Source organism: Sciurus vulgaris, assembly GCF_902686455.1.
Source record: "Sciurus vulgaris genome assembly, chromosome: 19".
NCBI lineage: Eukaryota > Metazoa > Chordata > Mammalia > Rodentia > Sciuridae > Sciurus > Sciurus vulgaris.
The window spans coordinates 4,869,060-4,882,622 of record NC_136480.1 but is presented as its reverse complement, the minus strand read 5'-3'; the positions used below and the strand labels follow the sequence as shown (position 1 = coordinate 4,882,622).

General features: G+C 40.4%; 1 protein-coding gene across 1 annotated transcript in view; it reads right to left on the bottom strand.

The window, feature by feature from the left end:
- Positions 1 to 1,631: 1,631 nt before the first annotated feature.
- The window catches only part of LOC306650430 (vomeronasal type-1 receptor 90-like), a gene marked incomplete at both ends in the record, with an annotated part of 91,086 nt that continues 79,154 nt past the window's right edge, over positions 1,632 to 13,563 (bottom strand). Inside the window, one exon of the mRNA XM_079122463.1 lies at positions 1,632 to 1,812. Coding sequence (XP_078978589.1) covers positions 1,632 to 1,812 — 181 coding nt within the window. The remainder of the gene's footprint in view (positions 1,813 to 13,563) is intronic.

The window sequence follows — 13,563 nt, the reverse complement described above, 5'->3', positions numbered from 1 at the left end:
GGAGCTTCTCCTCTGGCAACTGCCTATAGCTCTGGTGCAGTCACTCCGAATCCAAGCAGCCACACTCCTCCTCCTCCTCCTCCTCAGGGCAGGCCCCGGTGTCCTAAGTCCACACAGCTCTCCTCACCACTCCTCCCCTGGGCAGCCGCCGGAGCCCCAGTGGTTGCTCCGAGTCCCAGCGTTGTGCCGAGTGGCCTCCCTGCATCTTATAGAAGAAAAAGTAGGTCAAATTCTTCACCTTGTTGGCTTTGTATCAGACGTCCTTAACAGGACTCCCATAGCACAAGAAATAAAAGCCAGAGTCAATAACTGGGATAGATTCAAACTAAGTAGCTTTCTCTCAGCAAAGGAAACTATGAGCAATGTGAAGAGAGAGCCTACAGAGTGGGAGAATATCTTTGCCAATCATACTTCAGATAGAGCACTAATCTCCAGAATCTATAAAGAACTCAAAAACTCTACACCAAGAATACAAATAATCCAGTCAACAAATGGGCTAAGGAAATGAACAGACACTTCACAGAAGAAGATGTACAAGCAATCAACAGATATATGCAAAAATGTTCACCATCTTTAGTAATAAGAGAACTGCAAATCAAAACTACACTAAGATTCCATCTCACCCCAATTAGTATGGCAATTATCAAGAATACAGTCAACAATAGGTTTTGGAGAGGATGTGGGGAAAAAGGTACTCTCATACATTGTTGGTGGGGCTGCAAATTAGTGCAACCACTCTGGAAAGCAGTGTGGAGATTCCTTAGAAAACTTGGATTGGACCTACCATTTGACCCAGCTATCCCACTCCTTGGCTTATACCCAATGGACTTAAAATCAGCATACTACAGAGATACAGCCACATCAATGTTCATAGCTGCTCAATTCACAATAGCCAGACTGTGGAACCAACCTCGATGCCCTTCAATTGATGAATGGATAAAGAAACTGTGAGATATGTATATATATATATATATATATATATATATATATATATATATATACACACACACACACAATGGAATATTACTCAGCTATAAAGAATAATAAAATTATGGCATTTGCAGGCAAATGGATGAAATTGGAGAATATCATGCTAAGTGAGATAAGCCAATCTCAAAAATCCAAAAGAGGAATGATCTCACTGATAAGCGGATGATGACTGGTAATGGGGGGTGGGAGGGGGCAGGAATGGAGGAAGGAGGGAGTGTATAGAGGGAAAAGAGAGGTGGGAGAGGTGGGGGGAAGGAAAAAAAGAATGGAATGAATCAAACATCATTACTCTATGTAAATGTATGAATATGCAAATGGTACGCTGTTACTCCATGTACAAACAGAGAAAACATGTATCCCATTTGTTTACAATAAAAATAAATAAATAAATAAATAAAAAGAAAACAACCAGCAAAAAAAAAATCTGCCCATGGTTTTTCACAGAAAATTTATTTTTAATAGCTTCAAACAGGAAATAACCAAAATGTTTCTGAGTAAGTGAATAAATAAATCAAGGTGTTCACTCACTGAAAAAAAAATGAACCCAGTTTATTTTCTACAGCTTGTAACCCAAGTCCCCAAATGCTGTCTCATCTCCACAGCATTGAGTCAAGCCATCAGAATGATGGCTTTACACAGAGTTATAAAGAAATCTCCTTCCAGGACCCAGGCTTGAAAAGATGGCCATGATCAGACACCTGGGCTTCCTCATTCTGAGATGCCTGGGGCTGGCTGGCCCAGAAAGCGTAGATGGCTCTTGTTTCCCAAGGAGCTGTGCCCATGTTGTGCTCAAAGGCTGAGAAGATGATGAAGGCCACATAGCTAGAGAAAAGCAGAAGGCCAGGTCCTGTGTAAACATGCTCCTTTAATCCTGCTGAACTTCTCCACATGCAGGGCAGGGACCTTGCTCTCTTGGTCACCAGTCTCCTCTGCTTCCACTATCTTCTTGACACACAGATGGCGCTGAAAAGGTCCTTGCTCTCATGCTAATCAAGAATTATAATCAGTTTCATTGTGTATATGGAGAGGCCATGGCTCAGGTGAACAGAGTTGTCCAAGGTCATCCCCTGGGCTGTGGGGTCCCAACATGACCAGACCCAAAGATTAGTTGTCCCCCAGACTGAGAGTTATCTGCAGCCACAAGCAACACTGTAGGACAACTTTCATTCATTTTGGAAGGAGTTCTCAAGGAGCGGTAGAGCGGCAGAATGGCCAGGCGATGAGCGGTGGCAGGTGTAGGCATGAGCTTGATTAAAATCCATGGCTGATCATGAAGTGCAGAGCCATTTGGGATGCTGCTGGATATTGGTGGAATTGGACCAGCCAGTCCACAAAAGATTCCAGGACTAGAGGGGAAAACTTGCAATCCCAGTGAGTTAAATAGGCCAGAAGAGGATGAGCCATGTGGGTGGAATGCAGGGGAGAGAGTGGGTGGAGTGGGTGTGGTGCTGCACAGCAGTGCAGAGAGGAGCCTGGATGTAGGGTGGAGCCTATGAGAGGAAGTTGAGAGGGCCCAGTGGAGCCACAGTGGGGGCTGGAGGTGGGAGGGAAGAGAGGAGCTGAGCAAATGGAACCAAATCCTTACAAGCAGTGAGTGGTGTTGAGCTAGGGTAAGCACGTGGGAGGCGGGCACCACCCACAGCTTCTCAGATGAGCCCTGCGCTGGAACCAGGAGTCCCGAAAGTGAGTGGAGGGCATTGTGGGTGCATGCACAGGAGGCAAAGGGAGTTGGGAGACTTGTATATGTCTGGAAATACTGTCAGAAGTCACTGTGAACCCAGCGAGGAAACAGGCTGTGGGATCTTGAATCGGAAATGTTATTTCATGCTGTTCCATTGGGGCCTCAGTTTCCCCACTTATACAATTAGGCAATGGAGTGGGGCTTGAGACTCCGAGGTGCAGCCTTCTTCAGTCCCTCCCTCTCATGGGATGCTGTGAGCTTTCCATGTGCTCAGGTGCATTGGGGTCTGTGGGGGTCCGGTAAGGGGTTCTGGGGATGTCACCTTAGACACTTTGTTTTTGGGGAGCAACCATTGTCCCAGTATGTTCAGAGACACTTCTCCAGGTACCTGCTGTGTAGACGGTGAGACCCGCAGGTCCAGAGAGGGTAAGCCTGTGGAGCAGCTGTCACTTGCTGGAGCCTCATCTGGAGCCCACATTACACCTCACTCAGCCACTGGCAGGGGCTTCCTGGCACCTGGGCAGTGAGAGAAGCACAGATGGGGAAGGCAGCCTTGGCCCTGCCAGGGGCCACCTTGTGGAACTCACTGCATCTGTAAAGTAGGGCAAAGGAAGAGATCTGCCTCTCAGGTTGTTGTGAAGCCAAGTCCCAAATTCATGATTCTCTAAAAGGCAGTTTGGCCTGGATGGGGTGGGGATCTGCTATCATTTAGTTTTATGTATGGAAATATAAAACCCTTGTAGTTTTTAAAAAAGAACTCTTTTGTATGAAGCTCTGCTCTAGGTGAGAGGACATAGACATGAGCAAAACAGTCAGGAATCTCTGCTCCCACTCTGGTGTGGGCTGCTGTTCTACTGGTCTGCTCCAAGAATTCAGGTGCTAAAATAACATGGGGCACTGACCCCTTTAGGCATCTGATCTAATGTTACCATCCACAGCAAAGTTTAACCTGCACCTTTATTCTAAAGTACACCCCTTATGTCACTGATCTCCCACCAATGATTTCCTACCTGTAAGATGAAGGCCTCCTTAAAGAGCTATCCCATCTTTGCTCCCCATCCCTCCCCTAGGTTGCAAGAGCACCTACCTGTCTCACCCCTACCAGTATATACCTGTCTGGTTGAGATGGGTTTTTCCTTTGTTAGAAGGGTAACTTCTGATTAGACACTAGATGGCACCAGAACTGCACATAAGACTTTCTAGATTCCACCAGGGCATCTGCCTATTTATTGGCTTGGTTACTGGCAGTTTGAGAAAGCCCTTCAAAGCTGCTGTCTTACAAAGTCTTTTTTTTTTTTGGGGGGGGGGGGTACAACTCTTAATGAGTTTTATGTATGGAATTAACTGTCCAGCTATGAAAGGGAGCATTTTTACACTCAGTACCCAGTGCAGTGTTCATTGTCTTCAGAAGAAGACAATGCAGATAGATAGATGACAGATAGATAAATAAGATAGATAGATATTTATGTATTTTTTCCTCAAAATTTTATTGAGAAGTGAGGTCAGGGTCTCAATTCAGTCATGGCCTCTTCCACAGCTGCTGTTGTTCGGATGCTGCAGGAATCTTTGCTAATGTTGGAGGCATGTTGTGTTCTTTTCTAAGCTTTGATTATTATAAGAGAATGCATAGAATGTATATTTATGTGTGTATAAATATATATATACATATATTTACACACATATGTATGTGTATATATCAGAGATGCCTAGTTATTTTGCTTTTATTTACCGATTGGGCATCTGTAGACCCCAGTGAAGAATCAGTGGTTTTTGACAAAAGCAGCCTTTAAGTCCCTCTGGTATGAGAAGAATTTGTGGCATTTAGCAGAACTTGCCACCATGGGCATGTGTATCAATCGAATATATATGTATATATTTTGTTTTTCACTCTGAGGCATGGGGGATTCAAACCATGGCCCTTGGGTGTGCTAGGTGAACACTCTCCAAAACGAGCTATTTCTTCAGCCCCTCAAATATATATCATATAACATTATGGCATAACTAGGTAAGGGAATAAAAGTGGTTGAACATGATTTATTTATAAGTACAGATATTTCATATACATAAAACTATATGTAATTGCATAGTTTATGTGTTTATAATTTTGTACACACACACACACTTATAATTTTGTCTCTAGAACAAGCAATGAGTGATGATGGATCATGGTGGGGGAAAGGGTCAGAACAACAATGACAATTTCTGAATTTTTTTCTTGTGCAATCTAGGGGGTTATTAACTTCCAGTACAGGATGGGTCTGAAAGATGCCAGGAGCAGGAGAAAGAGCGCTGGTTTTGAGGAAGGCCTTGGCATTGGTGTTTGCAATGCCTACAAGATAACCACATGGACAGGTGTGCAGGTGAGAGCAGAGGGCTGGGAAGAAGATGGACGCTTGGGAGGCAGGAGAGGTGGAGAATGCTTCCTGCCATGAGATGAGGTGACCCAGTGTGAGGTGAAGATGGAGAAGCACAGGAACCTCTCTGTGAACTGGGGACACTCCTATATTGAGCAAAGGAGAAGACCATGCAGGAGACAGAGCAGGGGTCACCATTTAGGGGGATGAAAAGCATGGGAAATGGAACAACGTGGACTTCTGGGAAGAGAGAATTGTAAAAACAAAGGCGGCACCTCTTGTATTGAAGACCCCTCAAAAGTGAGCTAGAGAGTGACCAAGGAGGGGCCACTAGATTTGGTGCCGTAGGTGTTTCTGATGCTCTCAGTGGCACCACTGTCCACAGGTGGAGGGAACTAAAGCCACCCGGATGACTTATGGAAGAATAGAAGGTGGCACAGTGAAGGCCACAGCTGGAGGACAGTTTTCTGATTTTGGACATGAGCTGAAGGAAGACCCAGCCTGGCATTAGCATTGGTGTTCTCTGAGATGTGGGGAGGAGGCGATTCCAGAAAGTGCGTTTTTCTCTTGTTTGTGGCTGCAGGAATCTCTTTCTGTTACTATATTTACCAACTGTATACTAGAGGTTTTTTCCTTTAAAATTTGGAAGCACAAGTGTGAATACTGGAGTCTGAGATTGCTGCTGGGACAGGGTATGTGGTGAGAGTGGAAGATGGGTAATTAGATGTAATTACTGTGTGCCACGCATATGGAAATATCAAGATTGATCCCATTAACGTGTGCAATTAATATGCATGAATTTAAGAACACATGGGACTAACGATTCTCTTCTATCACTGAGTGGTAGACCCTCAACACTAGGGGAGGACATTTTTATCCTCATGCTTTAACTCCTTCTTGTGAAAGTGGTCACTGTCAGTCACCTGTGAAGAGAACTGTATCAGTCTTTTCTTATTTATCAGGATCTTCAAAATAATGGCCAATGCTGGCCACACATTATTTATTTTATGTGGTGTTTGGTGGTGGTGGTGATTAAATAAGTTAGGAAGGAATAGGACAGAGATGAAGTGCCTTTTTGTCACAGCATGTCAGGGTTACCTGATGTTCACTGAAATCCTTGAGATGCTACCATCTGCCCATGGTCAAGGTGGTTTTTGCCAGATTTCTCATTTGATAACTTCCTTCTCTTCCATTTTTTTCTGTACTATCCTTTGTGATCAAGCCACTGAATCTGGCCACCCTGAAACGGAGAAGGAGAGTAATCTCTGCCTGAAGGAGGGGTGCTGTCCACCTGTGTGGTTTTCAACTCTTCCATTAGATTTTTCTGTTCTCTTCCCTTATTACCTATGTAGCCATTTACTTATTTATGTCAGTAAACATATATTCAATTTTTACTTTCACTTTTATTTCAGTAATAAAGCTATTTATTTTACTAATCTTATTCTTTGATGTTTGACTCTTGAAACATCTTACACCTTAGTTCTCAGGTCATTTGTCAGATGTCCACACTTGGGACACTTTCCTCCTCCTCCTCCCTCTCCTCTGCCTCCTCATTCTGCTATGTTCAGGCTCATTTTGTATTTCCTCACCAGATCCTAGAATCAGGCATTTCTCCAGGGAAAGAGTCCTTGTTAATGGTAGCTATTAGGGCCAGCTGTGTAATTGACAGGTCCAACGCAAAATGAAAATGTAGAGTACTTGTTCAAAAAACAGGTAACCTGTGCCATTAACATCATGCAACAGAAATGTATTTCCTTGGTGCTGTCTTCATAGTTCATGTGCATTTCATTTGTCCTTCAGTGTCCTTCTCATTACAGAAAAATCAGGATTTTTAACTAGTTAGCAAGACTTTTAACATTATCTTTAATTATGCAATGTCAATTGTAAATGCAAACTTAAAAGCAAGTCATAGTTTGCACCTTGCACACTCATGTTGAGTTCATTCATACCAGAGTAGTGAAAATGTTACACACAACCAATGTGATTTTTTCACTATACCTCAATAACTGCTAACATATTTTTCCATTGGCTTGTTAGTCAGTTAGAAAGACCTGAAAGGAAGACCAATGTAGATTTCCCTGGTTTCCCTTTCTCTTCACATCCTCAGTTGGAGAGGTGGGCTAACACAGTGAAGTACCATGAGTGACAAAGGATAAGGGAGGTGTTCTTGGTCTTAGGGAAAAAATTCACTGCCTTGTTTCTGTACTTGAATGCAATTCTGATGATCAGAATCCAAAGGGTGACCTTGCTGGGCTTCAGTGCCCTCCCTCTGCATACTTATATATGGATAGGACACATTTACCTTGTACCAACTCTGTCTCAGCCCCTACATTTCATCACCCCCCACACTTCTGTGCTACTAGGAATTAAAACTCCTCATTGTGCATGAGGTGGCCAGAGGCAGTATACATGCAGGTTTCGTATATTTGCTGTGTTCATACATGTGGTCCATATTCTTTTTGAAATTCACCTAGAAAACTTAAGTACTATGATACAATTGATAAAAATTTATGATAGCCAGAGCACAGTATTCTAGCACAAACAGGGCTACTTTGAGCAGGGATCCGGACTGTGTTGGAGGAACACCCATGAAACTATTCCTTTTTGGCCTGCCTGCCTCCTCCTCTTCCTCCTCCTCCTCCTTTTGTCTCTCTTTCACTCTCACTCATACTTACTCCCTCCCTCCCTCCCTCCCTCCCTCCATTTCTCTTTCCCATCCCTTTCTTTCTTCCATAGTCATGAGAATGCTAAGTAGAATATCTTTACTCTTAAAAATTTTATAACTACATTATAGTATTGTAAACAATAAGTACAGAATTTTGCAAAAATAGTAGAATTTGTTTATCCACTGAATAAGTGCACCTCACTTAATTCTAACCTCATTCCTTGGAAACATGTTTCTCTCTCTCTCTCTCTCTCTCTCTCTCTCTCTCTCTCTCTGTGTGTGTGTGTGTGTGTGTGTGCTTATTTCTTGGTACCAGGAGTTGAACCCAGAGGAACTTAACCACTGGGTCATATCTCCAGCCCTTTTTTGTGTTTTATTTAGAGACAAAGTGTCACAAAGTTTCTTCAAGTCTTGCTAAGGTTCTGAGGTTGTCTTTGAACACACCATTGTCCTGTCTCAGCTTCCCGGGCCTCTGGGGTGTTTCACTGAATTTCATTATTATAAATACCTCAGCTAAGTAGTATCATACAGTATTTGTTCTTCACTTAGCATAATTCTAGACTTTTTAATATTGTCACAAATGCCAGGATTCATTTTTTTTCAGGGCTAAATAGTCTACTCTTTAATTATTCATGTGTCATGGACATAAACTGTTTCTATACCTTGGCTCTTGTACAGGATGTCAATCCAATAATAAGGACATGAATTTGAAGTTCTTTTTATTTATGAGAAAAAGAAAGACACAGGGACTCTTGACCCAGAGGCAGTAGTTCTGCCCTTCAGGGAAAACAGAGCTATTTTAAAGAAGCTATACAAAGACTGCATTCCAGGTGGGTCCTGGCAGGGTGGTCTCAGGTGCATCCAGATGGTGTATTAAAATCCACTTGTAATTTGGGATTCAGTCCCTTCCTAGTTCTTCTGGTGACCTCTCCTTCCTGTGGAGAACATATAACTCAAGGGAATCTTGTTCCCTGTCCCCAGGTTAGGGAGAGGGAGAAGAGAAAAATACAAACAATTCACTTTTAAAATAAGCAGCAAAGACTTTGTTTTAAATTAACAGTGGACCTGTTATACTCTCACTTCCATTTTAAAGTTACTCTTTGTAAAATGAATTCTATTGTTTTGAAAAATGGCAGGCATTCATTTATATTTCAACCCAGCAGAGTACAGGAAATTTCTTCACCTTTAAAATAACCTAGGTGGGGTTTGCATTTGTGTGTGTGTGTGTGTGTGTGTGTGTGTGTTATTGTTGTCTTTGTTTCTGCTTTTTTGGGGAAAAAGTCTTGTTGGGATGCCCAGGCTGTACTCACTCTTGTGGTTCATGCTGTTCTGCCTCAGCTTCCTAAGCAGCTGGGACTGCAGGCACAGGATGCCAGGTCACATCTACTTTTTATCTAAAGGCTGTATTTTTTTCTAACCCTATGGCCCAGTAGTTTCCAGTCTACTCAATATTGTCTTCTTTTCAAGGAATGTCATGTAAATGGAGTGAAATAAGTATCCTTTGTATCCTCTTTTCTATGACTTAGTAAAATGCATCTGAGTTTCATTCTTCTTGTTGAGCTAATCAGTAGGTTACTCTTTTTTGATGCATAGAAATTTCTTGGAAGTACACTTACTTCTTCATGAATTTGCAAAAGAATGTCTGCATTCCTTCCAACTTACCTTCTCACTGAATGAAGCTGTGTCAACACTTGCATATGCAGCAGTGGTCCACCTAGGGCTTTGAATATAGTCCATGCCACACTGCCACTGAGGCTTCTTTTAAAATGAACATGTTTTCTTTTCCTTTTCTCCCTCTCCTCCTTCACTTGGGGGCAGGGAACAAGATTAAATTTTTCCCATTCTAATCTCAATTATCTATTTTTGAGTGCCCACCCACCAATGGAACCAAGTAATTAAGACATCAAGGATGGCACCAGAAGATCTCAAGAATGGCTGTCTCCCAAAGTAACATGAGAATCCCAATTCCCCCACAGGGATTACCTGGCAGGTAGTCTCTGAATAGCTTCCAAAAAAAAATACTACTTCCGTCAATGAGCTGAATCACAGCCTCTGGGTCTGGAGTCCTCTGTGCTTCTCCTTTGCTAGCAAAACACTAAGCACACATTCTTTATTTTTTCTCAAAACCATGACCACCTTGTTAAATTTGCATTCAGGGATGAGCCTTCAGTAATATACACTATTTCTGTGGGCATCGGTTTACAAATAATTTGGGTAAAATCTGGAAGTGTAATCACTGTGTCATAGGGTAACTTTATTAAGGATAAAAACTCAGTGCTACTTCTCCAGAAGACCATATTCAACTTCCCAGCAACAATCAAGGAGACTTCCTGTGCTCTGCAATCAACCACTGTTTGTTATTCTTGGGTTTTGTGTAAACTCCTCTTACTTATGAGTGGTTAGTGGGATCTTCCAGTACATTTAATTTTATTTCTTCCGTGACATGTGCTGTTAAGCATCTTTTCAGATGTTGAAATGATATCTATAGAGCTCCTTTGATGAAGGGTCTTTTCTTGTCTCCATCTTTCCCCTCCACTCTTGTCACTTTCTGCAGTCCTGTGGCACATTATCTTATCATTTCAACTAGTTGGACATGATCAAGAATCTATGCACTGCTATTGTGCATTTTGATTATTTTATTATTTAGTAGGTATATACTCTGCAACCTACTTTACAACTTACCTCTAATTTTGGCTGTTTCTCTACATCATAATTTTGAAGGCAAAATTACCAGATGGGAGCAGTGATGTCATAAGTCAGTAGAAGAGAAGATATATGGTATTGTAACATTTCCCACAGTTTATCTGCTGAAATATTCACTGATATATAATGCTGTCCTCTATTTAGAAATGCAACTCTATTTTTTTCCTTTTTCTAATTGGAACAATACTACAAATCCATACTCTTCACGACATGAATAATCAAGGCCAGCAATTTTCCATGTATTCCTCTACAATTTGAATTTGACATTTTAAACTCATGTGAAACACTTCCCAGAAAGTGAAAAAACTCTTCCTACCTAAGGCAACATACCCTTTTGTAGCTGCTGCTTACCTGAATCTATAACAAGAATTTTTCTTCCTTTTCAGATATCTTGCAAGGTGGCCCACACCTATAATCCCAGGGACCTACAAGAATAATCCAGGAGGATCACAAGTTCGAGGTCAGGCTTGTAAAACTTAGAAAGGGGCTAAGCAAATTATTGATAACCTGTCTCAAAATAAAAAGGGCTGGGGATGTGTCTCAGTAGTTAGTCAAAGCTGGGCTCAATCCCTGACCCAAAACAATGATGATGACAAAAAGATTTGGATCCAATTCACTAAAATGCAATGAAACCTTTAGAAAATTATATTTTGGCATTTTTAGAATCATGCCATCAAATTGTTTTTTGAGAATTTTTTTATTTCTGTTTATGCTGCAGTCATTTCCCCACCTGTTTTATTTGTCTATAAAAACACTGCAAACTATTTTTAAAGATATTTATACACATGCATTTTTATGGGGTACCTTATGGTAATTCAGTACATGTGTATAAGTCGTAGTAATCAGATCATAGTAATAAGCATTTTCATCTCTTCAACTATTAATTATTTTTATGTGTTGGAAATTGAATTTTGAAACACATTTTAGATTGTTTTAACCAATACTTACCCTGCTGTGCCAAAGAAGTACCAGAAGGGATTCCCCCACTTTGCTCCTGGTGCCCCTCAATGATCTCTTTCCATCTGTCCTCTCCCTGTTCTTCCCATCCTCTGGTGACCCTATTCCTTTCTCTTTATTTATTTATTTTTTTATTACTTTTATTTTTTATTTAGCTTTTAATTTTTTGCAGAGTTCAATTTGATTCATTGTATACAAATGGGTTATATCATTTTGTTTCTAGGGTTGTACACAATGTAGATTCATATCACTTGTGTAATCATACATATACATAGGGTAATGATATCTCATTCCGCCATTTTCATACACCCTCCCTCTCATTTCCTTCTACATATTCTAAAGTGTCCCTATTATTCTCTCATTCCCCATCTCCCCACCCCCATTATATATCATTCTCCAGTTATCAGGAAAAACATTAAGTATTTGGGTTTTTGGACTTGGCTTATTTCACTTAGCATGATATTCTCCAATTCCATCCATGTATTTGCAAATGCCATAATATTATTCTTCTTTATGGCTGAATAGTATTCCATTGTGCATATATACCAGAGTTTCTTTATCCATTCATCTGTTGAAGAGCATATAGGTTGGTTCCACAGTCTAGCTATTGTGAACTGAGCTGCTATAAACATTGATGTGGCTGTGTTACTCTGGTTTGCTGATTTTAGGTCCTTTGAGTATAAACCAAGGAGAGGGATAACTGGGTCAAAAGGCAGGTCCATTCCAAGTATTTTTAGTATTCTCCATACTGCTTTCCACAGTGGCTGCACCAATTTGCAACTCTATCAGCCATGTAAAAGTGAGCCTTTTTCTCCACATCCACACCAACATCTATTATTGTTTGTGTTCTTGATAATAGCCATTCTAATTGAAGTAAGATGAAATCTTAGAGTTGTTTTAATTTGCATTTCTCTAATTACTACAGATGTTGAACACTTTTTTTATATATTTACTAATTGCTTGTGTATCTTCTTCTGTAAAGTGTGTGTCCTGATCCTTGGCCCATTTATTGATTGGGTTCTTTGTATTTTTGGTGTAAAGTTTTGTAAGTTCTTTATAAATTTTGGAGATAAGTGCTCTACCTAAAGTGCATGTGGAAAAGATTCTCTCCCCCTCTGTAGGCTCTCTTTTCACATTTTTGATTGTATCCTTTGCTGAGAAAAAGCTTTTTACTTTGAGTCCATCACATTTATTGATCCTTGCTTTGATTTCTTGTGCTTTGGGAGTCTTGTTGAGGAAGTCTGATCCTAACCATCATGATGAAGATTCGGGCCTACTGTGTCTTCAATTAGGTGCAAGGTCTCTGGTCTAATTCCTATGTCCTTGATCCATTTTGAATTGAATTTTGTGCAGGGTGAGAGACAGAGGTGTAATTTCATTTTACTGCATATGGATTTCCAGTTTTGCCACACAATTTGTTGAACAGGCTATCTTTTCTCCATTGTATGTTTTTGGCTCCTTTGTCTAATATGAGGTAACTGTATTTATATGGCTTTGTCTCTGTGTCTTCTATTCTGTACCATTGGTCTGCCTGTCTATTTTGGTGCCAATGCCATGCTGTTTTTGTTATTATTACTCTGTAGTATAGTGTAATGTCTGGTATTGTGATACCTCCTTTTTCACTTTTTCTATTCAGGATTGTTTTGGCTATTCGAGGTCTCTTGTTCTTCCAGGTGAAGTTCATGATTGCTTTCTCTATTTCTATGAGGAATGTCATTGATATTTCAATTGGAATTGCATTGAATCTGTATAGTGCCTTTGGTAGAATGGCCATCTTGACAATGTTAATTCTGCTATCCAAGAACATGTGAGATCTTTCCATCTTCTAAGGTTTTCTTCAATTTCTTTCTTTAATATTCTGTAGTTTTCATTGTAGAGGTCTTTCACCTCTTTTGTTAGACTAATTCCCAAGTATTTTATTTTATTTTATTTTATTCTATTTTATTTGAGGCTACTGTGAATGGAGTGTTTTTCCTAATTTCTCTTTCAGTGGATTCATCACTTATGAATAAAAATGCAGTACATTTATGCATACTGATTTTATATATTTTATATCCTGCTACTTTGCTGAATTTATTTATTAGTTCTAGAGGTTTTCTAGTGGAACAATTTTAAGATATAACAAATTTAAGATATAACAATTTTAAATATTTATGTAAACAATGGAACATCTATGTATATCAAATGAACCCTTCTCAATTTTAAGAATCAAA